The sequence below is a fragment of the Harpegnathos saltator genome, unplaced genomic scaffold (assembly GCF_003227715.2).
Source record: "Harpegnathos saltator strain DR-91 unplaced genomic scaffold, Hsal_v8.6 scaffold59, whole genome shotgun sequence".
NCBI classification, from domain to species: domain Eukaryota; kingdom Metazoa; phylum Arthropoda; class Insecta; order Hymenoptera; family Formicidae; genus Harpegnathos; species Harpegnathos saltator.
Window position 1 is genome coordinate 1,609,135 of NW_020230415.1, and position 26,033 is coordinate 1,635,167.

A 26,033-nucleotide genomic window follows, 5' to 3' on the forward strand; every position below is an offset into this window, starting at 1 on the left:
GACACTCGCTCCAGGAAGTAGCGAGCACACTCGTTTCGGATGCCGGAGGACTCTCGGGTGGATAGATGACTCATCTCTACCAGACGAGGTGTCGGAAAAGATCGCTCTCGAGGTTCGCACGGCGCCTTATATCGGCCGCCCGTATGACTCTCGATCGTTCCCCCTCGGTGTCTCACGATACTAGAGGGGCACATGACGGCCGCATGCCGCGTGCGCCGAGGCGGTCCTTGCCTCCACGCGTGTGCCGCGTGCTCGCTCACTCTTTCGCTCTTCTCGCTCTTCTCGCTCGCTTGTTCACTCGCTCGCTTGCATCTCGTGCACGATGCATGGTCCGCGGATGGGATGCATTTTGTACGGCCCAGTGCGTAATGATCGGCGTATCGTTACAAACATATGTTAAATATAGCTATATTTTTGTTATAATATTATATATATATAATAATATATATATAATAATAAGTTATAATATTATATAATTAATGATATATTAATGATAAATTATGTTTCTTGTTCATGTTTCTATTATTTGTTTTCAAATATTATTTGAATAGTGTCATTAATAATGTCGTTATTCGTGTTAGAAAATCAAACAATCTAACACTTACACTATCAAATTTCTAAAAAGTTACAACTGGATGTCATCAAAAAGTGTATTAATGAATTTAATTAGATCCACGTTGAAATTCAAAGTTTTTGTTTATTGAGACATGTTTCAAATGAAGAATGTGTTTGAAATGTATTGTACTTATTATGTGGAACATGTAAATAAATATTTGATTGAAAACCATTAATACTCCGTGAGAACCGTGAACACATATTATATTACAACATCGCCTTTTTCACCGTATTGAAGAAAAATTTCAAGTGTAATTGATTTCCCCACATTAGTCCTTTGCGCTCCATGTTTTAATTTGTTTGCTTTTATATATTTTATAATATTAATACATATTGTAATAATATACATAATATTGTAATATTATACATTCACCAATTTAGTTAAAAATAACAACAAATTATTACTCTTAATTATATTAATAAGAAAGTTCCTAGTTAATAAGAATTTTCCACTGCGTACACGTTTTTACATTATTGTGCCGTTAATTCCTCTTTTCAATCCTGACTTTTAAAGGCTTACAGGATGCTAACATCATTTCCAATTTCAACTTTATTTCATTTATTTCCACCCTTTTGTCCACTTTTAATATGAATGTACGCAATAAAGTTGAAATGAGCACTTTCATAGACATCATTCCATACCTTGAACCTGTAATTTTATCCATTAAACGTATGTTCCACCACAGCAGCTTTCAAGTCATTTAGTAGGTAAATCGGGAAATTCCGTCCGTTTAGCGACAAGTAGCTATAGCTAGAACTGTCGTTAACCTGTAATGTCTAAACGAAGCTTAATAGTTTGTTTTGACATTTGTCAATAACATTCAGTACATAAAAGTATATGTTTGCATCAATAACATTGTTTTCACTGCATAAAAAATATCGAAATTTAAGCCAAATAAGCGTTATTTGCGCCAAGTGTTAATCTTTTGCTTCAATTGGAAGAAAACTGCAGCTGAAGCTCATCGAATGCTTGTAGAAGTTTATGGTGATAATGCTTCTTCCGATAAAACATGCAAACAATGGTTTCGACGCTTTAAAATTGGTGATTTTGATGTAGAGGACAAAGAGCGTTCTGGACGGCCAAGAGTATTCGAAGACGAAGAATTGCAGGCATTGGTGGACGAAGATCCATGTCAAACGCAAAAGCAACTTGCAGAAGCACTAAATTGTGCTCAATCTGTCATTTCCGATCGTTTGAAAGTCTTAGGAAAGGTTTACAAGGAAGGAAAATGGGTCCTATATGAACTGAAGTCAAGAGACATTGAAAGGCGAAAAACCACCTGCGAAATTCTCCTCGCTAGGCAACAAAGAAAGGGATTTTCATATCGTATCATCACTGGGGATGAAAAATGGATTTATTTTAACAATCTCAAACGTCGAAAAACTATTTGCGATCCCCTCAACCCTCAACATCGACATCAAAGCGGAATATCCATAGAAAGAAGGTAATGCTCTGTATTTGGTGGGATTAGAAGGGTGTGCTGTACCATGAGCTGTTGAAAACTGGTCAAACAGCCACAGGGAATCCCTATAGAAAACAAATGATCCGTTTGAGCCGAGCATTGCACGAAAAACGACGAGAATATGAAACGAGACAGCATAAAGTGATTTTGCTTCATAACAACGCTCGGCCTCACGTCACAAAATCTATCAAGGAAACGTTAGAAGCATTTCACTGGGAAGTGTTACCCCATACGGCTTATTCACCAGACTGTGCCCCTTCCGACTACCACTTGTTTCGGTCGATGACACACGAACTTGTTGAGGAATGCTTCAATTCTTATGAAAACGTTGAAAAATGGGTCTCTGACTGGATAGCTTCCACAAATGAGTCATTCTTTCGCCGTGGAATTCGCTTACTGACCGAAAGATGGGAAAAAGTCATCGCTAACAATGGATAATACTTTGATTGATGTACTTTTTCATTTTGTTACTTAAATAAAGCCATACGTTTTGCAAGAAAACGGACGGAATTTTCCGATTGACCTAATATATCTACCTATACAGTTTCTTGGACCGTTACTAAAAGGTATGTAACAATAAGGATGAATATTCTTCATGTTCTTCGGGAGAAATCGATCTGGATCGAACGTCAATGCATTTGGCCAATACTTTTCATTTCGATGCATATATAATATTCCTATGACAACTTCAGCGCCTTCCGGCAAAATATATTCTCCTGAAACATTGTTTTTATAAAAATAAATGTTATTATGAAATATTCAATAGTTAACTTAAAGAAATATATATTTCATTGTGCAGTGCAATATCGTCATTGGATATCCAAACACGTACAATTGTATACAACGTAGGTAGACACATAATATTTCACTACAGCAGTTACTACATTTATAAGCAAACCTATTTGTAAATTTTCATCAAGTCGTCGTCCAATAATAGGCCCAACAGGAAAGAGTCTCAGTGTTTCCTTGATAACGCGTTCTAAGTAATTCATATGCTGTAAATCTTCGAACTTGACAGGCACGGTTTTTGGATCTTGCGTGCCATAAATTTCCACTAATTCCTCGTATACCTTTTCCTTTTAAAAATTAGTTATAAGTTAAAAACTAAAATTATTTATAAGTTAAAATTAGTATACCGGCGTCAGAAAGCGCGCAGAATTTGCTAACAGACTCTGATAGCATCATTTTGCATTTGCAATAGAAATGCAGCGCAGTCTATTGTTTCTATAGGTCAGTCTATAGGTTATTTAATTAAATCGAGTGGTAATTTTTAATATATAGATGCCGAGCTAAATTAGCTGTATATATTGCCGCATATACATTTTATGAAAGTATGCAATAATGTTTTTAAGAATTCTCCAATCAATGTAAGTGTAGTTAGGTCCGAATGCACGTATATACATTGTTGCGGAAGATATATGCACTTTAGACTGAAAAGCGGGCATTAAGTAGCACAAAAGAGAAAAGATTACGACGTAAGTAAAAACAAAAAGACTCTCCCAGTCAGAGCCATAACGTTGATTCGACGTCGATGAGGGTTGAAGTAACGTTGATTCAACGGTTCATCGAATCTTTCAACGTCAAATTAACGTCTAATCAACATTATGACTGAGTTTTTGGAAGTATCCACCTCGATAATGGTTTATTTTATGGCCTTGGAGTAGACGATTTAGTGTAAATGTAAAATTTGTAATGTTTACGCAAAGTAAATTTAATGTAAAACTTAAACATGTTATTCTCAGAATATATTCTCAAAACGTGACTACTATATCTCGAAAACGGATCACCGATTGACTTGCAATTTTACACACTTTTTCTGAACATTACAAACTAATTTCTGGACACAGGAGTTTCTCTCTATGATGCTTAGTTTTGCCTCACAGTCAAAACCAAGCAACAATGAAAAACGTTATGTGAACTTTGACTAGTTGTCATTTTGTTCTGTTACGTTCTGGAGGAGGACGCAACTTGACGCTTACTTTCACAAGCTCCGACGTACTCGCAAGTCTGCGGTGCAGATCAAGGATCGGAATAACCCCTTTATCTGGCGCTGACATACGTCGGTGGTCTTTTATTTAGGTCAAGGAACTGAATCCTTTTACTTGGGATAGGACCATGAGCGACAGTTGAGGGAAGGGAGAATTTTTGTTGAGAATAATTAGTTGGAAAATGTGATTGGCTTATAATTACAAATAATTTGTTTTATTGATGATTAAGCGGAAGTTCACAATGAAATAAAATTTATACGATTTTATAATGTGTACATATGTACATATATGTATAAACAATCGCGGTCTGAACAAAATTCCGTGTTCGTTATGTCTGACTGTGATCGAAAAGATTGGGCTACTGACACCGGATTTTACAATTAAGGAGGAATGTTAAGGGGGATAGGAAAAAGGTAGAAAAAGGAGAGGAAAAGAAAAGAGAGAGAAGAAAAGATGAAAAATAAAAAGAAAGGAGGCACTCAGGTAAAAGAAAATATAAATAACTTACTGCTGGTTTTCTGATCTTAGTCGACAATGAAAAGTGTAATTGCTAGGTGTCTGTGAGGATGGACTCAAGTTTTGCGCCAAGAATAGGAAGCTGGTTTCGGCAGGGTCGCTGGCAATGCCCCAAGAATGCACGAGATCGTTGAACAGAATAATTAATGACTGAAGTAACACTGATCTGTCTAAGCCACTAGTAGGCTAGATTGTTAGGAGACCCTGAAGGGGTGCTTGAGAGAAGCTTCTGTCCTGGCTGCGGGTCGGTCGAGAAGTGAGTTGGCCTTTTGGCTTTTCTCAAAACGTCAGCTCGGTTGAGAGAGTGGGGTTTTAGGGAATTGTTCCAGAAATCTAATTTTCATGCTCAAATATGGTCATAGGACTGTGCTTCGAATGTTTTTTAGAGGTGGGGGTTAAGAATACGTTGCAGTATCTTTAAGATAATTTTGTAGGAGATAGGATGCATCCGGAAATAAGAGGATTTCGAGAGTCTTTTTGTTTAAAAAAAACGTGGCAACAATCTTAAGAAGGAAATATCGATATTTCTAAGAAGGATGTCGCGATACTGTTATCGTTGACTAAGCGCGTGGGAAACAAGATCGGAGTTGGTTCAAGATTGTTAATATTTCCGGAGCATCGAAACTTCCAGAGATCGTCGTGTGATACCATGCCTGAGCGCATCCGGCCATATAATAAGTAATAATAAATTCAATTTTCCTTATTTATAAAAGAAGTCTAGAGTGCGCGGAGTCTGCAGGACGTAATAGTTCATTAACAGTATTTCGAAAAACAATTACGTCAAATACTATATTTATCTTTAAATTTTATGAATCTTGTTTGATTTTGCTTCCAGATGAGGTTTGTTCCAGATGAGAACAACGGTAATCATCATATAAACGCTGTTTTAAATAATCTTGTGTACAAAATATGCTACAGCGTCGCAAATTTTTTATATTTTTTATGATACTTAAATTTTTAAACAGCGAGAAATATGATTTTTTCAATTGTACAAACACACCCTCTGTATTTCTTTCTGTTTTTCTGCGAAGAATTCGCAAGGTTTGATCTTATTTTGATTCGTTTAGGTGAATATCCTTCTTTAAATAGCTATTTAAACCGACATTAAACCTTATATTGTACTATATCTGTTACTCGTCTTTCTATACTATTTTAAAGATTTTTGTATTTTCTAGGATGATTTTGCAAGAAATGAATAATATGATGTGAAAAGATAAAAATTATTCTTTATTTTTTATGATATCAAGTTGCACAGGCATTATAAAACCATAAATGTTTCCGTTTATTTTGGTTCGGATGCATTGTATCTGCATATTACGAGTATATCGTAATTGTTAATTCTGAGAAGAATAAAAAATTAATCACGTTAAGGTTATGGTACCCGATATCGTGGATTCGGTTAAAGATCTGGGCCTGGTAGAGCGTCAGGAAACGGAAACAATGTAATCTATGATGGAAGTCTGCCTAGGATCCAGATATTATATAAACTTCGTATTCCCGTGAAGGTGCAGCTGAAGCCTTCTCCAGTATGCCGCATTAGTTATAAGATGACAAAATATATAAAAACAGCCCATTTTTACAAATTTAACTACAAATTTTTCAAAATTGTGATATGATAGAGCAATTTAGTAATGAACGTTTAATTCGTATTCAGCCTCCAAAAAATTATGGGAAATGATTAATCTCGTTCTGGCGCTTTTTCTCAGACAGCGTCAAACAATATATAATTATAATTATAATTATCATTTTTACATAATTTTTATATATATACATATTCTGTGATGTTATAATTGTAGATTTTGAGAAAAATTAACAATGTGTGGAGATACGTTAATTATATTAAGTACTTGAATTAATTCTCGCTGTTGACTAATAGAGGTCAGTAATTGTGATATTTTAACATGGCCGAAAGTGACCGTTTGTATGTATGAAAGTATTATCAATAGGCTTTAATCAGTATGTGACATTAGATCAGAGTGCAAAGAACACAATTTGTTATTGCATTGAAGATGTCGGGTTTCGTATAAAAAAAAAAGCATTTGCGGGAAGTATTACTTTTCTATTTTCATCTCAAGAAATCTGCTGCTGAAAGTTATTGTTTGCTAATGGAGGCTTATGGGGTGCATGCTTTAATTGAAACAACTCGCAGAGATTAGTTTAGACGATTCAAAGACAACAATTTTGACGTGAGTGACAAAGAGCGTTCCGGTCAGCCGAAAGAGCTTAAAGATGGAGAATTGCAGGCATTACTGGAAGAATTCTATTGCCAACACAAAAAACAGCAAGAATTAATTCAAGCACCTAATAATTGTAATAATGCATATATGCATTCACTGTGCAAATTACAATACATTTAAAATAATTGAGAATTGTTGATTCTTCTTGAAACTCTCTCAAAATTTTTCTCGACACTAATAAATATGATACAAAATTGTTAGATATATAAAAAATTGTTAGATATATAAAAATTATATTTGCTTATTTTAGCGCTTCTTTAGTTACTTAGTTCTTTAGTTACTTTGTGTGCGTGTATGCGTGCGCCATTAGTAGTACTTTAATGTCTGCGTGGCATCGTTCCGATCAACCCATTTTTCTAGTTCTTTTTCATTTTTCTTTTTGTATCCAGTAAGCGAATTAACTAAAAATTGCGCTTAAATTTGCAGCAAATTCGATCAAAAATCCATACCAAAACCATAGCCATCTACGTCTGTATTCAGTTCGTGTTTTGATGTCAAGACCTGCTACAAGTTGCCAGGCAGCAACTCTGTTGCATATTTGGCAGCAGTTTGGGAACAGAATTTGATAACACAGATCCTGCATTAAATTTGTCAATAACTTTTCTCGAAATTTGCTCGCGCAGGTTTGGCTATCTAGATGTAAGTCTGATTCATATATGTCATTGACTCGACATTGTGCTAAGTAGCAGTATACATAAAGCATTATATATAAACGTTTTTGTTGTTCTTGGCGTTGATCAAACAGTAGTTCAATCGTCTTAAGAGGTTATGGGACCAAGTAAATGCGTATTGTATTAGGTGTACAAATGAATAATCCAAATTATTTTAAGCAGTATGAAATCAATTTTAAATTGAATAGATTTTCCTGCTCTTTTGTGATTATGCAATGTTGAAATTTAGCTATTAAAAAGAACATATAGTTTGGCGAAAGGCCCAACATAACCTTCAAAAGTATTCAGTTCACTACAGTCGGAAATGGCATGGATAAGGTGCACATCCGATACTGCATTCTTTACGAATTCCAACAAGGAAAAAATGCTGCAAGAGCATGCGAATCAATTTGTTCCTTTCTCGGCGAAGGTATTGTATCGTACGATGTGTGCGTATTTTGGTTTAAGCGGTTTAAAAGCGGTAATTTCAGTCTAAACGATAAACAACGCCCTGGAGGCCCTCCGAAGTGTGATAATGATGATTTGGAACAACTGCTCGCTGAGAATTCGGCACAAATACAAAAAGAGCTTGCAGTTGGGAGTAACACAGCAAACGATTTCCAAACGCCTACATGAGATGGGAAAGATCCAGAAAGAAGGAAAATGGGTGCCTAACCGCATGAACTCACTGAAACCAAGAAAAATCAACGAGTGGCAGCGTGTCTTTCTCTTCCCAATAAGCAGCGTCGAAAGTCTTTCTTGTGGAAAATCGTTACGGGCGATGAGAAATGGATACTCTATGACAATCCGAAACGCAGAAAGTCATGGGTAAATCCCGGCGAATCATCAAAATCGGTCGCAAAACCCAATCGCTTCAGAAAGAAGGTTCTTCTCTGCATTTGGTGGGATATCAAGGGCGTGCTTTATTATGAGTTGTTGGAACCGGGTGAAACAGTTACTGCGGACTGCTACCAACGTCAATTAATCTACTTGAGTCAAGAATTGGAACGAAAACACCCATATACTGGCAAAGGAAAACGTCTAGTGAAATTGTTGCGTGACAACGCCAGGCCACACATTGCTTCCAATACAAAAGACACCATAATGAGTCTTGGCTGGGACGTCTTGCAGCACAGCCGGCGTATTCACTAGACATTGCTCCATCCGATTATCACTTATTACGATTATCACATCCGGTCGATGCAACACGCCTCGTCTGATATGTATTTCGAATCAGTGGATAAGATCCGAAAATGGCTTGACGACTTTATCGTGTCCAAAGATGTAACATTTTTCCGAGATGGAATTCATCAGCTGCCTGAAAGATGGCTTAAAGTTATAGAAAGCAACGGCGAATACTTTGATTGAACAATTTAATTTACTTTCTTTTAAAATAAACCTTGAATGTAACTGAAAAAATTGGATTATTCATTTGTACACCTAATAACTTGTGAACAATCTCTTGTTTCTTCGGCCAATTCTTTCTCTCATTTGACCGAAGCATAAGTCATGGTAGAATCGTTAGATCTTCGGAACATAACTAAATTTGATGGAAATAATTTCTAGCTATGGAAATTTCAAATACGCTCTATTCTTATTGCATTCGGACTATTGGAAATGGTCGGTGGTACAGAAATCAAATCGAAAGGTAGCTGATAATATTAAAGAAGGAATAAGAAGAATATAAAAGCCATGTACGTATTATCTTCATCTATGGAATATCCTCAGCTTGAATATTTAATTATATGTGATACTGCAAAAGCTATGTAGGTCAAGCTTTGCAATATTCGCGAGTAGATAAGAGCGAAACAAATATGTAAATTATTACTTATAACCAAGTTTCATAACTACCGCGTATCATCTAATGATTCCGTAGCTTAATACATAGCATAAGTTGGAAATAAGGCACGCCAATTGAGAAATATTGATGAAGCAGTTTCAGATGTTATAACTATAACAAAAATACTTGGAAGTTGTCTCTCAAAATGTAACATTTTTGTCATTGCATGAGACAATGTGGATGCTGCAAATCAGACAATATAAAATCTAACAACACATCTTACACATCGATACATGGTTCATAATGCTATTTCTGTTAGCTTCAATAATTGTTACATTTAAAAACATTCCATTAAACACAAAATATCGTTGATGTTACAATGTCAGTAAATCATATGGTATGTAACTCTTACTTTGTTATATAAAAAAGCAACTGTTATATAACATATGATTTAGCTGACATTGTAATATCAATGATATTTTGTGTTTACTGGGATTGGTTTGCTTACGTTGCATTCAACATGACATTATTTATATTATTGCTCTTGTCAGTTATTACACTGCATAATTGAATTTGGCTAACCCTCAAAGTTGCACATGAAGATTACTGTGTGAAAATTCACAATATTTCCTGATCCCTATTGAAATACTAGGAGGAATTGATACAGCACATGTTTCAAGAGTTAGCAGCAGAATCAAGATTTCCTTTTCTGAAAATCTCCTCCTCATGGACCGATAAAGGGTAATAAGACATTGCGATGGGCCTACGTGTTGTATTAACATCAATGTTTCGTGGGGGAAGAAACAAATTTTTATTTGTAAGTTGGCGTAATATACGAGGACGGTCCGATAAGTACTTAGCCTCACCGCCCGATGGCGCCACTATCGCAAGAGAAATTTACTATCGTGTAGTACATTCTCGTAGACGGCTACTGTCGAAATTTCAGCCGAATCGGACTCGTAGTTTTGTTTTGACCGCGTGTGGAAGCGGGCGTGTCCGCGGATTTTAGAAAAATGGAAAAAGAGCAATATCGGTCGATGATTCGATTCTTGTTTTTGGAAGGGAAATCGCGCAGCGAAATCAAAGAGCGCTTGGATGCTGTGTACGGTGACTCTTCTCCTTCGATGGCGACCGTCAAAAATTGGTTTAACGAGTTTCAACGTGGTCGCACGTCGGTTTTTGATGAGCCACGCCCAGGTGCCCCGAAAACGACTACCACGGAGGATAACATGACAAAAATCCACGATCTCGTATTGGCAGACCGCCGATTGAAGGTGCGCGAGATAGCTGAGACAGTAGGCATCTCAAAAGACCACGTGGGTTATATCCTGCATGAAATTTTGGGCATGAGAAAGCTGTCGGCGCGATGGGTGCCGCGTTTGCTCACTTCGGACAACAAGCACAACCGTGAGACCACTTCAGAGCAGTGTTTGACGCTGTTTAAGCGCAATCCGAAGGAGTTTCTGCGTCGTTTCGTGACCGTCGACGAAACATGGATCCACTGGTACACACCAGAGACCAAGGAACAGTCGAAACAGTGGACTTCACCAAACGTGCTCCGAAGAAGGCGAAGATTGTCCTATCGGCCGGAAAGGTGATGGCCACCGTTTTCTGGGATTCACAAGGTGTGATCTACATCGACTACCTGGAGAAGGGCAAAACGGTCACAGGGCTGTACTATGCTGAATTATTGGGCCGATTCGATGCCGAATTGCAGAAAAAACGGCCTCATTTGGCGAAGAAAAAAGTGCTCTTCCACCGTGACAACGCACCGGCTCACACCTCCGCCCTCGCCACGGTCAAATTGGTCGAATTGGGCTACGAACTGCTGCCCCATCCACCGTATTCTCCAGATTTGGCCGTGCGACTTCTTTTTGTTTCCAAACTTGAAAAAGTCACTCGCCGGGCAGAAATTTGAGTCGAATGAGGAGGTCATCGCCGCCACGGAGGCCTACTTTGCAGACCTCGAGAAAACGTATTTTTCAGACGGGTTAAAGAAGTTGGAGCATCGCTGGGTCAAGTATATCGAGCTAAAAGGAGACTATGTTGAGAAATAAATCGCCACTTTTCCAAAATTTTCGTTTTTCTTTTGTAGGCTAAGTACTTATCGGACCACCCTCGTACTATTGATGAGGGCCAAATACAGTGCCGAAATAATTGGTTAATTATATAATATGTATTCTATGATACTTGACATTTAATAAAAAATAATTTATTATAAAAGAACACATTTACATCGTGTGCGAGTTCCCATTGGCTAGTTTTAAATATTTAGATTCTATATTGTTAGGATCTTTAACTATATCCCTTAAATAATAAAGAATAATTTTATTTTTTCACATCGTGCATAATTTTTATAAAATATTTTTATAAAATAGACGTAACTAAAATGGAGTATCAAAAAGAACGAGTACAGGTATAAGATAGGACAGTAGTTAACACTTCCTTACAATAAATAATGTAATAGATTCAAATAGAACAATATAAGAAAACTAATACGGTTACCGAGAAACAGAATAATCTCAGAAAAAAAATTAATTAAACTTTAATACGTACTTGAATTTCTGGAAAATTTGCCAACATAAATATTGTAAAATACATAGCAATGGCAGTCGTGTCAGAAGCCTGCATAAGAGAAAACTGGTTTTATCAGTTCTATAGTCTCATTAAATATAGTTACTTTAGTTTCATTAATATATTACATGAACGGTTATATAGAGAGTTTGGCAACTCATATAGTTATAACCAAGGCGTAGAGCTAATTGAGATAAAGAAAAAAGTCAAATATCATTTGGGAAAAATCATAAAAATGACGTAAAAATCGTAAACGTTATATGTGCAAAAAAATCGACTGAGTTAGCGTACGCTGCGGCAGTAATAGATAACACGCTCGGCTACTCGAACTTACTTCTCCAACGGCCTGTTAACGGTTTATTTCTCCAAGCAATAGCTGCCAGTGTGAGGCGAGAGAAAGAAAGGGCCACCGGCAGCTATTGCTAAGTGAGATGGGCCACGCAATAAGCTTGAACGTCTAAGCGTGCCATCCACTATCGCGGCAGCACACGCTAATTAATTCGATTTTTTATGCGTAATTCGATTATTCTTACAATTTTTGCTAAATTTTACTTTCTTCTTTATATCAATCAGCTCTATACTCCCATTAGCTTTGACTACATAAGTTACCAATCACTCTGTATACACACAGGGCTGGTTATTCCAACTTTTTAGTAAGTTAACTGATAGTTAAATCATATGTTTGTCTTCGTTTTTTCTTCAACTTTAGACAAAAACAGAGATATGATTTAACTATCAGTTAACTTACCAGTTAACAAGTTGGAATAATTGGCCCTCAGGCCAGCAGGTATAGTGTCCCTCGGCGGCGTTGTATACGCCTATAAAGCAATTGAAAGCGATGACAGGCATATACGCAGGGCGTACTGTTCAGCGCGAGAGAAACGAAGAAGGAGCGAAGGAGAAGTGGTGCGAAGCGTTCCGATGTTGCATCTTTATCGCATGTCGCATGATCGAGAGAGAAAGCATTACCAGATGTGGTACGGTTAATGGTGTCCCCATTAGCTGTCTCACTCACTCTACGCTTGAATGCAGGGAATATGAGTGAGGCAGCTATAGGGACACCGCGCTGTCTCGCTCGCTCTAATAGCCATGTATCGCGCTTTCCTCTTTTCTTCTTAGCAGAAATGCCGATTAAATAGGGAATCCTGTCTGTAGGCCAGAAGAATAGGCAATTTTCACGAATTTCTTTTCGAAAACTAAGCGGGTGATTTCAAACTTGGTAGAAATAATAATATACAGGGTGTCCGAAATGTGATCATTAATATTTTGTGTACTAGTAGGTTGAGTGTAGCCGAGAGGAAAAGTCATGTACCATAATGTCAAATTGGCAATAGTTATCGAGTTATTAATTGAAACATGTGAGCCAATGAGCGCGTAGAGAGCGCTGGGCAGCCGCCTCTTGTCGCTTGCGCTTGCTTGCTCGTCGCTTGCGCTCGTTCGCTTGTCGCTTGCGCTCGTTCGCTTGTCGCTCGCGCTCGCTCGCTCGCTCGTCGTTTGCGCTCGCTCGCTCCTCGTCGCGCGCGCACGCCTCTTGTCGCTTACGGTTGCCTCTCGCCGCGCGAGGTAAGCCATCTTCTTATACACAGAGCCCGTCCTGTCGCTTTCTCGTGCGCTCATTCGTTTACACATTTTAATTAATTACAGAATAAATATTGAAAAAATTGTAAAATGGCACAGGACTTTCTTAATTGTTTTAACCAGTTCTACCAGTACACAAAATATTAATGATCACATTCCGGACATCCTGTATATTTAACTGATAAGAATGAATTTTTATAGTGTTATACATATGAATAATAATGTAGCAGATACACAAAAAATAACGTGACGTAAGTTAAAAATATTTCATTTGCAAGAAAACAATATTTCACGAAATTTACGAAAAAACTTATGTTATGCCGTAAGATATATCAAATTGTGCAATTTTTTTTAATGCAACACGTCTTTACTTTTGAAAAGACTGCGGGAAAGAGGGACGATTTTCAAATATAATTTTTAAATGCCTTAAAATTATTGAAAAAGTAGTTCGTTTTTTATTTCCCTTGTTCGGACGATAGTGGCAAGTTCGTAGATTAATTATTTTACTTGCGTTTTTGTCCCAGCCCACCATATTTCGAGATTTTATAGAAGCCGTAAAACAGCGCGCGCTTAAATACGTCACGTTATTTTTTGTGTATCTGCTACATTATTATTCATACGTATAACACTATAAAAATTCATTCTTATCAGTTAAATATATATTATTATTTTTATCAAGTTTGAAATCACCCGCTTAGTTTTCGAAAAGAAATTCGTGAAAATTGCCTATTCTTCTGGCCTACAGACAGGATTCCCTATTTAATCGGCATTTCTGCTAAGGAGAAAAGAGGAAAGCGCGATACATGGCTATTAGAGCGAGCGAGACACCTATAGAGACAGCACGGTGTCTATATAGCTATCTCACTCATATTCCCTGCATTCAAGCGTAGAGTGAGACAGCTAATGGGGACATCATTAACCGTACCACGTCTGGTAATGCTTTTTCTCTCAATCGTGCGACATGCGATAAAGATACAACATCGGAACGCCTGCCGCCATTTCTCCTTCGCTCCTTCTTCGCTTCTCACGCGCTGTACAGTACTGCGTATATGTCTGCGTATATGCCTGTCATCGCTTTCGATTGTGTTACAGGGGTATACAACGCCGTCGAAGGATACCATACCTGCCTCTGAGTGTACATCCCGATAAAGTTAAATTATACGAACCGCTGTCACCATCGTATTGATCTCATCGAGAATTTCCTTACGATTAAATTTCTTGCCTTCGTCAGACGCTTCCATTAGTATATCGAGAAATATTCTTTTTGCTATTTTATTCAAATAGAAAACAATATAAAATGTATTCTTTTTTATGTTGGTGACGAGATTCTTATATTATTGCTAAATATATTGCTATAGAATATCCCAAAACTGCCGGATTTTCTCTTAAAGGGTGAAAGAAGATGCAATTAGGAACCGAAAGTTTCTCTACCACTTTTGGATCAGAACATTAGTTTATGAGTTAATAATTAATGAACCTGACCAATCGGATAATTCGATGGGCGGGTACACAGTGGAGTAGGATTCCAGTTTTAATTTTAATCTATCAAACTGCTGGGTTTCATCAAACAGGGTTTTGCATATTCTGCTTTAAAAGTTTTCAAATTCAGAGAGAGGGAAAGAGAAGGATGGATGCAGAGAGAGAGGGAAGGGGGCAGAAGGAAGAGGGGCGAGAGAGAGGGGGCGGCATAAGTATAAGATCTACTAAGACATAGAAAGCGAGAAACAGTTTCCCACGTATTGTGTAGATCTTATGCAGCCCCTTTCATTCTTTATGTGAAAATCCGATAGTTCTGGGACACCCTGTATGTGTGTTAAATTCATTTGCATATCTCATGACAATATTTTGTCACCAATTTCTGATCAATGCAAATATGTTGCACTAAATAATATATTATAAATATAAATTGGTAAGGAGCAAAAAGTATATTCTTTTATATATATATGAATTTAATATATAAAATATATAACTTCAACAAGCAAATTTTCAGACATTTTGCAACAACCACAAAAATCTAGCATTTGAAGACATACAAATAAAACATTGATAACTTACAGGGTTTTGCATATTCTGCTTTAATAGAGTGTAGATTATTTTTTGCGTCTTCCTTTTGTATTACCTGTATGATAATAACTTATATAGCGATCAAACAATATAACATCTATAAAAAATGTATTTGCATAATACTTACTTCTTCTGCAACAGAATTTAGATAACTTATATGCTTTTGCTGCTCACGGTTTAGAGTAGTAAGATTAAATATCATATCGGAATATAAAAATATATTCCGCAATCTATGCATAACTATACTTTTCAATCTAAAAATAGACATCGCGACGACTTCATTAAAACAGCCCAACTTCTGAATATAACATATATCATTTACAAGAATTGAAAAATAAAAGATCTGGAAAACAGAATCATACCTTGACACCGCTTTGGCATATTGATTATTTTTATTTGATTGCGATTCCAAATTGATACCCAACAAAGTGTCTTCAGATTTTGCATGAAAATGTCAGGGTTTTTAATTTTAATGTAACGCTTTTTTCAGTTTAATATAACGCTCTTAATTTTAATATAACGTTTTTATTATAATTTAATATATATGATGAAATATATTATTTAAAATCTTCATTGTGGTTTTGTATATTTAATATAATGAAAAGTTTACAGCATATACATACAATTTTTTAACAAATTAATGTGAAATAATAATTTTAACTTACCGTAAACTATGTCCAACGTACACGTCGCTAAATGATGATTTAAATCAATTTCGTCGTTTGTCATGTGTTCTAATTTCTCCATAAATATTGAAGCTTGTTTCACAAATGTATCGCAGAATACTCGTAATATGTTTGTATTGAAGCTCGTTGTTAACATTTTTCGATGTCTGACCCATTCGGATGCTGAGGAAAATTAAATATTAGAAAGAAATAAGAAAGCAATAGGGTACATCCTTTGCAAAATATTAGAAATTTGTCAATAACCTTACAAATATTTGTAAATTTCCGAAAATATACAAAGTATCCCATATTTATTCTGAGGAATTCGTGGAGATATAGAACGAATTAATACAAATATAAATATCACATACTATTTAGTAATATTCGCAATAATTTTCCAGTTTTTAATTATAGAAATCTGATGAATGAACGCTCCCTGAGATAATATTGTCCTCTCGACGGGCTTTCATTGATTAGATTTCTATAACTAATAACTCAATATTGTGATTATCGCAAATCGATATTTGACTTTTTTATATCAATCAGCGCTATGCCTATATTAGCTATGGCCACATAAGTTATCAAATGTCCTGTATATGAAGTTATTATTACATATAGTGTAAGATATTTTTTCATATGTTATTACACTAATTACAACTTTATTGTTTAACTATCAAATACATTGGACTGTATATATATAAATTTATTATTTTATTAATTTATAATATTCATTTGATATATTTGTTAATGTATAGCACAACGTCGATTGAAGCGTCGTATATATGTTCATTAAATAGAAAGCGTGCTTCATGCCCACATTTCAATAGTTATTAATTTCTTCTAATTTTTATTAAAATATTATATTGAGCAATAAATCCGTGCGATTTTTAGCGACAGATAATTTTGGACCTGTAAGGCCCAGTTTCACAAATTCGAGTTTGAGCCAAGCTTAGTTAAGCGGTTATTACATTTAACGTCATGGTTAAACTTGCGTTGCGTTCCACGTCGCATTTCTAATCGTAGTTTATGTAAACCTATAGTCTATACAAAGAAAGTCCTAAAGATGTCTTCTTCTTGTCAAATATGGATTGTGATTAGTTAATAATAAATGTTCGGAAGTAGAGCGGGAAGAAAGACGAAAACAAGTCGCTCGATTTGTGCTGGAATTGCAGTAACAGATTCTTTGGATAAACGAAATCGTGCATGAAAATCAACGTCGTCAAATTCTTCAATATATAATGGTCATCTTCTCTCTTAATATAATTCTTAAATAAATCTCTTAAATAATTCTCGGTCGTCGATAAGTGAAATTTTCAAGATCTTCATCTTCAGATGAAAATAATATGTGTTCTAAAGCCATATCTCACAAGGAATCTTACTTAGACTTAGAAAGTGTCACTCACTGATTTTAATGAAACTTTGCACACTTGTAGAACATCGAAAAATAATCGATACATATTTTTTATTTCTGCAATGGTGCGGGTTTAAGGCTAGAAATCACCCCTTAAACGTTATGGGTGGTTTCCAAACATAAACAGAAAACAATCATATATTATAATATACAAAAAAAAATACTTCCAGAGGATTTTTGATACAACTGATTCCGAATTTGACGTCAAAATTACAAAATTCGAAATGGTGGATCCAATATGACGATTAAAATTATAAAAATTCCTGTCCTGTGTCCAGGGGGTAGCCAAAATATGGCGTCGACCCCAGGCTTATTTATATGATTTGCACCGGATAAGGAGGGGCAACGGTGGAGGCCGGCATACATGGACAGCAGGTCTTAAAGGATAGCAACCTTTGACTTTGAGAGACTACCAGCTTGTACCACTGGGTACAAGTAACAATGCCTCTCTCTGTAGTCGTCGTACGCTCGGGATAGCACTAGAGATGTCGCTTCCGAACGACAACTCTTAACGTTATCTAGGAAGAAGAGAGTGTCGTGAGTGTGGAGCGTCAGGTAGCTCAGTGGTTTAGAGCAGTCGCCCGGCAAGTGAAAGACTCGGGTTCGATTCCCGGTCTAGCGACTACCGCGCTCTCGATATTTTTCTCTCTTCTAACGAAAATAAGATGCAGGTCCCGAACGCACGACGTCCCGTCGCCACCTAGTACGCCCTCCTTCTTTCATGGTTCGAAATATGCCTGCAGAAAGCCTATAAAAATTATAGTTTTAAGGATTTACCACGAGGAGGTTGCAGAGCGATTTTAAACCTTTTTCTGTACTTATTTTAATGGGGTGCTTGATTAAAGTGAATCCCCTCACCTCTCATTATTCGGAGTGCTTGATTAAAATGAATCCCCTCGTCTCTCATTATCCTAGAAATTTATGTATTCTCAATTTCTAAAATTATTAATTTATTGAGAATAATTTTTACAGCATTGATATTGCGTAAAAAAATGTCATGCATAAAGATTTCTTGCACCACGCATATCTTATTACTGTTATAAATATACAGGAATCGCAAAATGCTATACAACCTTTGAAACAAAATTCTACGAAATTTTCAAACTCAGGTGGTTTTTCTTGCAAATAACCGGTTTTATATCACTCATAACTAATAAGGTTTGAAAATTATTTAATTACCTATTAATAATTTTCATACGTTGTTATTTTACCCTTTGAATCATAATGGGATCCCACAATCTCACCTTTTCTTTCTTCATTTTTAATTGTTTAAGCTGTTTTTTTATCTTCGTCCGAATTTTTTTATTTCTAAGATATATTAGGTATTGATATACATGCTAAAAATGTAAAATGGCAATTTTTTTTATTTAAGCATCCAGTAAATAAACAAATTGTATAGAATTATATATTTTTCAGTAAAAATTCATTTTACGGTAATCTATAAAAACAGTCGTAACAAAACTTGTTCATTTTATGTTTTTGGGTCGTTTATTATGAATTTGTTATGAAATTTCCGAAATTTAAAATAGCGGATCCAATATGGTGGACAAAAATGTTCAAAATCCTTTAATTTCGACAGAAATAGGTACATGAGGATGGCCCTCCGGGTCCGCAAGGTCGGGCTGGTACTTATCAGCCTGATGCCGAACCAGGGGGCCCAAGTTGGCATGCTCGCCGCCTATAGGGGTGGTCGTCTCGGTTGCCCTGTACGAGGCGCCCCGATTAATAGCCACTGACCGCTATAAGCTCCTGCTTCGGCAGGCATTGCGGCCGGTGGTCATCAGGGCGATCCGGGTGTATAGGATCACTTCCTACATGGTGGCGACTATCCTGGCCGGCCTCCCCTCCCCCGTAGAGCTCTTGGTGCGAGAACGCCATCAGGTATACTGGCGCGTGAGGGAGCTCCGCGGTGAGAAAGAGGCGGTAACGGTCAGGGACGTGGCGGCTCTGAGGTCCCAGGCCAGGGACCGGGTGCTCGAGCAGTGGCAGCAAATGCTGCTCGACTCTCGGGTGCCCGGGCTCCGAACGGCCGAGGTCATCCGCCCCTGTCTAGCTGATTTCGTGGACAGGAGGGGACGCGAACTCACCTTCCGGGTGGTGCAGGTGCTGACCGGGCACGGGTGCTTCGGTCGGTACCTGCATAGAATCCGGAAAGAACCCACGGAACGATGCCACTATTGCCCGGCAATGGAGGACACGGTGCAGCACACGCTGGAGGTTTGTCCGTTTGGGAGTAAGCAGGTCTGGACGGCGGCGGTCTCCTTCGCCGAGGATGTGATGTCCAAGGAGGAGATCGCCGAGCAGCGCTGAACCCGCCGAATACCACGGCGGAGGTGGCAACGTGCGCCAAGGGGGGTAGATAGCGACCCTGGGGGTACGTCGGACGAGGAATAGCCTCCTCTGAAAAGGAGGAGGCTGCTTCGTCCCCTTAGGGTTCGCCTCTGCGCGCCGACGGGGGCCACTAAGCTCCTGAGTGGCAGGAGGAGCTCCTGGGAGGAGGAGGAGATTTCCGCTCCTCCTTGACGGGGCTGCCCCCCTGTGCTTCGGTAAGGGGTGGATAAGGGTAGTGGGTAACCCGGTTGGGGCCGGGTTCCACTCCCTCGTCCCCTTCCATAAGTGAGGGAGGCCTAGAAAAGAGGGCGAGTGTCGCCTCTCTCCATGATTCGAGACCAGAAGGCCAACTCGATCGGGAAACCGGTCGGGGCGCCATGCCCCTCTGAAAGGAAGGGCAAGACACTTGGGCGAAGGGCTCTTTTGGAGCCCCAGGACCGGGGTGTCGGGGAGGGAATGCCGGCGTAGTTTCCCCGACTCCCTCACTCCGGCCCAGCTGGTAGGCACTCCGGTGGGGTTTTAGCCGGTAAGAGTCCGGCATAACTCTCGCCCTCTCCAAGGGGCGGTGGTATCCATGAGGATTTCCTCACCGTTACCAAAAAAGGTACATGGAGATTTTTTGGGTCGCTGATCACGAATTTGTTATCATATTTCCAAAATTAAAATCCATAATATCATATCAAAGATAGCCATTTGAAGTCGCCATATTAGATCCGTTATTTTGAATTGTTTCATTTTGACTCTGTATTTGTCATAATCTAAAGAACTATGATCGAATGTCGAACTATGATCGATGTCGGTTCTAAAGTTGTAATGCAAATATTGTAAAGACTTCTAGAAACCGTTCCTAAGGATCAATTGCATAAATATAATATATATTTCAATAACTTTTTTACCTCACCAGATTTGATAATTTACTTAAAAAAAATTGGACTACGCGCTATTGGCACAGTTAGACAAAATCGTGTAAAAGTTAATGTTAACATGTCTAAATATGTTTCCAGAGGAATATGTGTTACTTTTTACGATACGAATTCCAAGGTCAATTATATCACAGTAATGGATTCTAAGCCTGTTTCGATTTTGTCAACCCACTACGGCATATATCCTAAAGTAACGATGAATCGATACAAAGATTGTGGTGAACAAGAAATACAATTTCCTCATGCATTTTCTAAATACAATCAGCATATGGGTGGTGTAGATCAACACGATCAACATGCTAATGCTTTGTTGTCTTGTATTCTAACCAAAAAATGGACATGGTGTCTGTTCATGAGAATAATACAAGCTTCTTTAACAAATGCAAGAGGTTTGAGATAAAAAAGGAACAAAAGATGTAGCAATAGAAGTCTGTGAATACTATTTTGAAAACGTTAACAAAGTTCGAACTGTGCCAAAACGAATCATGCAGTAATCTAATCTATCAACTGAGTTACATACGATAAAAATACGGAAAAGGCAAAAAAGTCAATTTACAGACAATAAAGAAGAAACAAAAATGCACAAAAACATATGACAAAATTTGTGTGCAATGTAAAGTAACATTATGCAAGACACATGTAAAGTAGCACTCTAGCGGTGCTGATTGTTGAATCGATCATCCTGATTTGCGAGAGGCACTCACTTAGAGAGAAGGGGACTCACAAAAAAAGCACCCCGAATTTGCAAAATCTTGATTTTGTATACAATTTGTTTATAAAAAAGGGTTTAAAGCAATGTAAATTGAAAAAGAAAAAATACGGGTATTTTTGTTTTTGGTTACGACATTTTTCTGATATCAAGTTATGTATTATCATTATTCACGGAGACATGGTCCGAAGCCATTCTAATTTGTTTATGACCATTTTGCAGTGAAAATAGGACTCGGATGAAAAAATTGTTCAAGAACAGAAGTTTATTTTTCTTTTTAATAGAATCGATTGCCGTTATTTATTTTGCAAAATCTCGACTTTTTATACAATTTGTTTATAAAAAGGGTTTAAAGCAATGTAAATGAAAAAAGAAAAAATATGGGTATTTTTGTTTTTGATTACGACACTTTTCTAACATCAAGTATTACGATATCATGGCCTTTAATGGGTTAAACCCGCATTATCCTCCCCGCATTATCCGTGGGCGCCACCTTGTCGTGGTGGGGGGCTTGAAGGTCCCAGTGATGTACAGAACTGTACCGGTGGGGGTTTAGGCCCCTGACAGGTTCTACCATGCCGGAGTGATCTATACGGAGGGACTAGACCAAAAGCGCCCGACCAGGCTGGCTGATCAGCCTGGTCCCGACCAGACTGGTCACAGAACGAGTGGGAGGAGAACATCACCCCTGAAGGCATTGCACGCCGGTGCTCCGGCAGCCAAAGGGGGCGACCTCTTCTACACTCGCTCCAGAAAGGGGACCCCACTCTCGGAGGCATTGCACGCCGGTGTTCCGGCAGCCGAAGAAAGCGGACTCCTTTCTAACCCGTGCGGTCTGACGTACCCACACCCAGGGCTCCACCGCATGGAGATCCTCCCCCTATAGTGCCTGAGATGTGGAGGGGTGCTCCGGGCCGCTCGGATGTATTCTGAGGTCAAGGTCGGAGCCCCTATAAGAAGACCTTACTCTCGGAGGCATTGCACGCTGGTGCTCCGGCAGTCGAAGAAGGTGCACCTCCCCGCTTGCCCTCATCCGTCCCGGTCACGGCCGGGCGAAGGGAGAAACCCACACCCGGGTCTGCACACCATGAGGGTTTGGAACCCCTCATGGTACCCGGGGGGTTGAGGGGTGTTCCGGGTCGCTCGGATATATTCCGAGGCCAGGGCAGGACACTCTAGGTGCTGTGCCCGAAGAACGGCGATCGCATCGCCCTAAAGCCGGATCCTCGGGTGGCGCGAGCACGCTGGCTGTCTTGGGGGAGAGGGTCGTCGGTGGGGTGCGACACCAATGGTGACCTTCCTCCTTTCATGGGGCCCCCGCATGGAGGCGCCTCGTACGGTGCCCACATGGTCGGAAGTGTGAGACTCTTGAAAGCGGTCTGGCTACCAGAAATGGTGGTCAAGGCGCGTATAGGGGGCGGGAGACCTGTGACGGCGATGTAACATTTCGCCGGCCCGCGTCATATGTCTTTCCTCTGGAAGAACTCGGAGGCTCCCCCTTTCCGGGGGGATGCGGGCATGCCCGGACGACGGAGCCATACGAGGTGGTGGGGAACAAACCAAGATGACAGACACTTTTTCTTTAAACATGGATCTGGACCAAACACTTATGACAACTTTGGCAAGAAACACGACATGAAAGAGCTGGAGGTCCTCCCCAGCTCACACGTGGAGGATGCAGCAGGGGCAGTTGCTGCAAACCAACCCGGTACAAGCCGGACAGCTAGAAGGGAAGCACTCCGGAGTTCATCTCTGGAGCAGTTGCGAGAAAGGAGGAGTACGCGTAATCTCACCCAACGCGCTGCTGAGGCGACGAGAAGGATCCCTTCTAGGTCCAGGTCAAGGACACCCAACAAGGTTGTAGTATCGATCTCCCCGTCTACGTTACCCGACAGGGTGGAAAGCCTACCCAAGACATTCAAATGGGACATCCCTGTCAACGAGGATGAGGAAACGGACGATGAGGCCTTCGCAGTGAAAGCCTTATGTACCAGGGATAGACCAGTCACAACTGGTAAGTATGAAAAGAAAAAGGCTTTCATGGCGAAGAAAGAATCTTCCTCTTTCTTAAGAAAAAGAAAGAGGAAAATTTGCTCCAAAATATGGAGAACCCGGCGGAATCCTTACAGGACTTATGTAATAACCATAAATACAAGGCGGAGCTTAAAAAGCATACGGAAGAGTTGGAAGAGGCACCTTCCAATGACCTAGCGGCATCTGTCCTAGATGCGGCAAGACAGGTGTTAGGGATAGCGACTAGGTCTGAATTTAAAAGGGACCTATGTTAAGGTTCTAAGAGACGCAGCGGCGGCCATAACGGCTGGTGCAACTCTTATGAGCAAGAGGATTGCGTTGGAAGGAGGAGAGAACGCGCAGAACTTGGAGGAGGTGCGTGAGGAGAACAAGCGACTCCGCATCTCCTATGAAGAGATGAGGAAAGAGGTGGAAGAGCTAAAAAAGAAACACTTAAAAAGCCTCTCAGAGAGGCCTCATCAACTGGACCTCAGATTCCTCCACCCCCCTCAACAAATTAAAGAAGAGGGGAGGACCACCTCAGCAGGAAGAGGGTAATGCCCTCAGTCGCTAATGCGGATAGCGACGATGAATTAGATGTGGGGGTTATAGAAATAGAACCGGGAGCTCTCAAAGTGAACCTGAGGGATGTACATCCCGTAAAAAAGGAGGAAAAGGTTAGAACTCGGGAAAATAGCAAACAAGGTCTGAGAATCACGCAGGATATCTCGGTTAAGACCAAGATCAGGAACAAAAGACCAGAGGATACAAGAGAGGAGGGGAGGTTGGAAGACAGGGTGACGTCCATGGTTTTCAAGGCTATGGTCATGTGGACGTCACAAGGGAAGGATGAGCAAACGATACCGACAACATCCAAGAAGGTTCCTATACAAAGACCCTCTGCACAATAAAATAAGGGGGAGAAGAAGAAGGATGGAAAAATGGCGGCAACAAGGAAATAGTTGACACAACGGAGGACACAGCGCCAGCCTCCGCCACCTCCTCTCTCGCACCAAAACTTTCCTCTACATCCCAGTCAGGGACCGGCAAAGACCGATTCTACCATGGCGGAAAGTTGGTCGAGGGTGATGGGAAGAAAGGAGAGAAGGAAAGAGAAGAAGGTAGAAGTGGATAGGAAGGCACAAATGATGCGGCAACCCATCAAGCCTACAGATAACAAGGCAGGGAAAAAGAAGAAACCGAAACGCTGGGTCCCAAATACAGCGGCGGTGACTATGACGGCGAACAAAAGCAATTATAAAGAATTGCTGATAGAAGCAAAAGCCAAAATAAATATTAATAACCTTGGGATCTCCAGGATCAAAACGAAACAGGGTACTACAGGAGCGCTAGTACTGGATATCCCAGGGGAAAACGGCCGAGACCAAGCCGACCTTTTGGCGGTGAAGTTGAGAGAGGTATTGCTAGACAAAAGATGGGGGAGCTCGGAGTGAGAGGGGTAGAAATTACCACGACGGAGGAAGAAGTGGCAGCAGCGGTAGCAAAGGAAGGAGGGTATGATCCCCAGGAAATTAAAACTGGTAAAATTAGGATCACATCTAATAGAGCAGGATCGCTGTGGGTCCAATGTCCCCTAGCAGCCGCGAAGAAGGCTGTTAAAAAGGGCAAATTGGCTGTCGGGTGGACCCAGGTAAGAATTGAGCTGCTGGACGTTAGGCCCTTGCAATGTTACAGGTGCCTAGAAAAGGGCCATGTCCAACAGCATTGTACCAGCAGCACCAACCGCAGCAAAAACTGCTATCGATGCGGGGGAGAAGGACACAAGGACAGGGAATGTGATGCGCGGGCCAAATGTCAAGTGTGCGCAGCGGCGGGAGTTCTAGCCGGCCACCGCATGGGGGGACCGGCGTGCCGCCTTCCTAAGCAAAAGAAAAAGGAGGAGCAGAAGGCTGCGGAAGCAGCAGTGCCTGAAAAAACCGCAGCCCCTGCTCCAATTACGGAGGAAAATAAGGGGAGGGAGATGACTCCTTCCTCTCCTTCTCCGTCCATTGTCCTCCCCCCTCTAACGCACGGGGAAAGGAAGAGAGCATGGACGTCGAGAAAAGAGTGGAGAAGCGAATGCGTCCTTGAGATGACGATGGTAGTGATGGGCAGGAGGAGCCGGGTGAGAAAGTCGTAGTAGTCGACGATCAATAATGACCATCCAGCTCCTCTAAGCCAACCTGCACTGCGCCCGCCAGGCTCAACACTTGTTTGAGCATACCCTGGCGGAGCGCAGTGCAGGTTTAGGAATAGTGGCGGAGCCTTTCGAAGTCCCTCTTAACACGTTGACTGCCAACTACGAGATATCTCGTAGGTTGTTTACTTGCCCAGGACGAGTTACTTGCCTACTACGAGTTATCTCGTCCCTTCATTACTTGCCATATTTATACAGCTACGAGGAAACTCGTAGCATAACAGTGTAAATATGAATAGATGGCCTCAGGAAAGAGAATAAAAAATATTAAAAAAAAACACATTTTTTAAGCTTTTTGATTATTACTATGTACTATTAT

General features: G+C 39.8%; 1 protein-coding gene across 2 annotated transcripts in view; it reads right to left on the bottom strand.

Annotated features, from left to right (window-relative positions):
* Nucleotides 1-870: 870 nt before the first annotated feature.
* LOC105189168 (cytochrome P450 4C1) overlaps nucleotides 871-26,033 on the bottom strand; it is a 45,676-nt gene continuing 20,513 nt past the window's right edge. Inside the window, exons 4-12 of one of the 2 annotated variants that reach the window (XM_025304126.1) lie at nucleotides 16,131-16,313; nucleotides 15,828-15,897; nucleotides 15,593-15,719; nucleotides 15,457-15,520; nucleotides 14,568-14,668; nucleotides 11,806-11,874; nucleotides 2,977-3,154; nucleotides 2,615-2,794; nucleotides 871-1,264 (exon numbers count right to left, since the gene is read on the bottom strand). In XM_025304126.1, the coding sequence (XP_025159911.1) occupies nucleotides 1,098-1,264; nucleotides 2,615-2,794; nucleotides 2,977-3,154; nucleotides 11,806-11,874; nucleotides 14,568-14,668; nucleotides 15,457-15,520; nucleotides 15,593-15,719; nucleotides 15,828-15,897; nucleotides 16,131-16,313 (1,139 nt within the window). In that variant the 3' untranslated portion in view covers nucleotides 871-1,097. The remainder of the gene's footprint in view (nucleotides 1,265-2,614; nucleotides 2,795-2,976; nucleotides 3,155-11,805; nucleotides 11,875-14,567; nucleotides 14,669-15,456; nucleotides 15,521-15,592; nucleotides 15,720-15,827; nucleotides 15,898-16,130; nucleotides 16,314-26,033) is intronic. The other variant, XM_025304127.1, reaches the window with a different exon arrangement.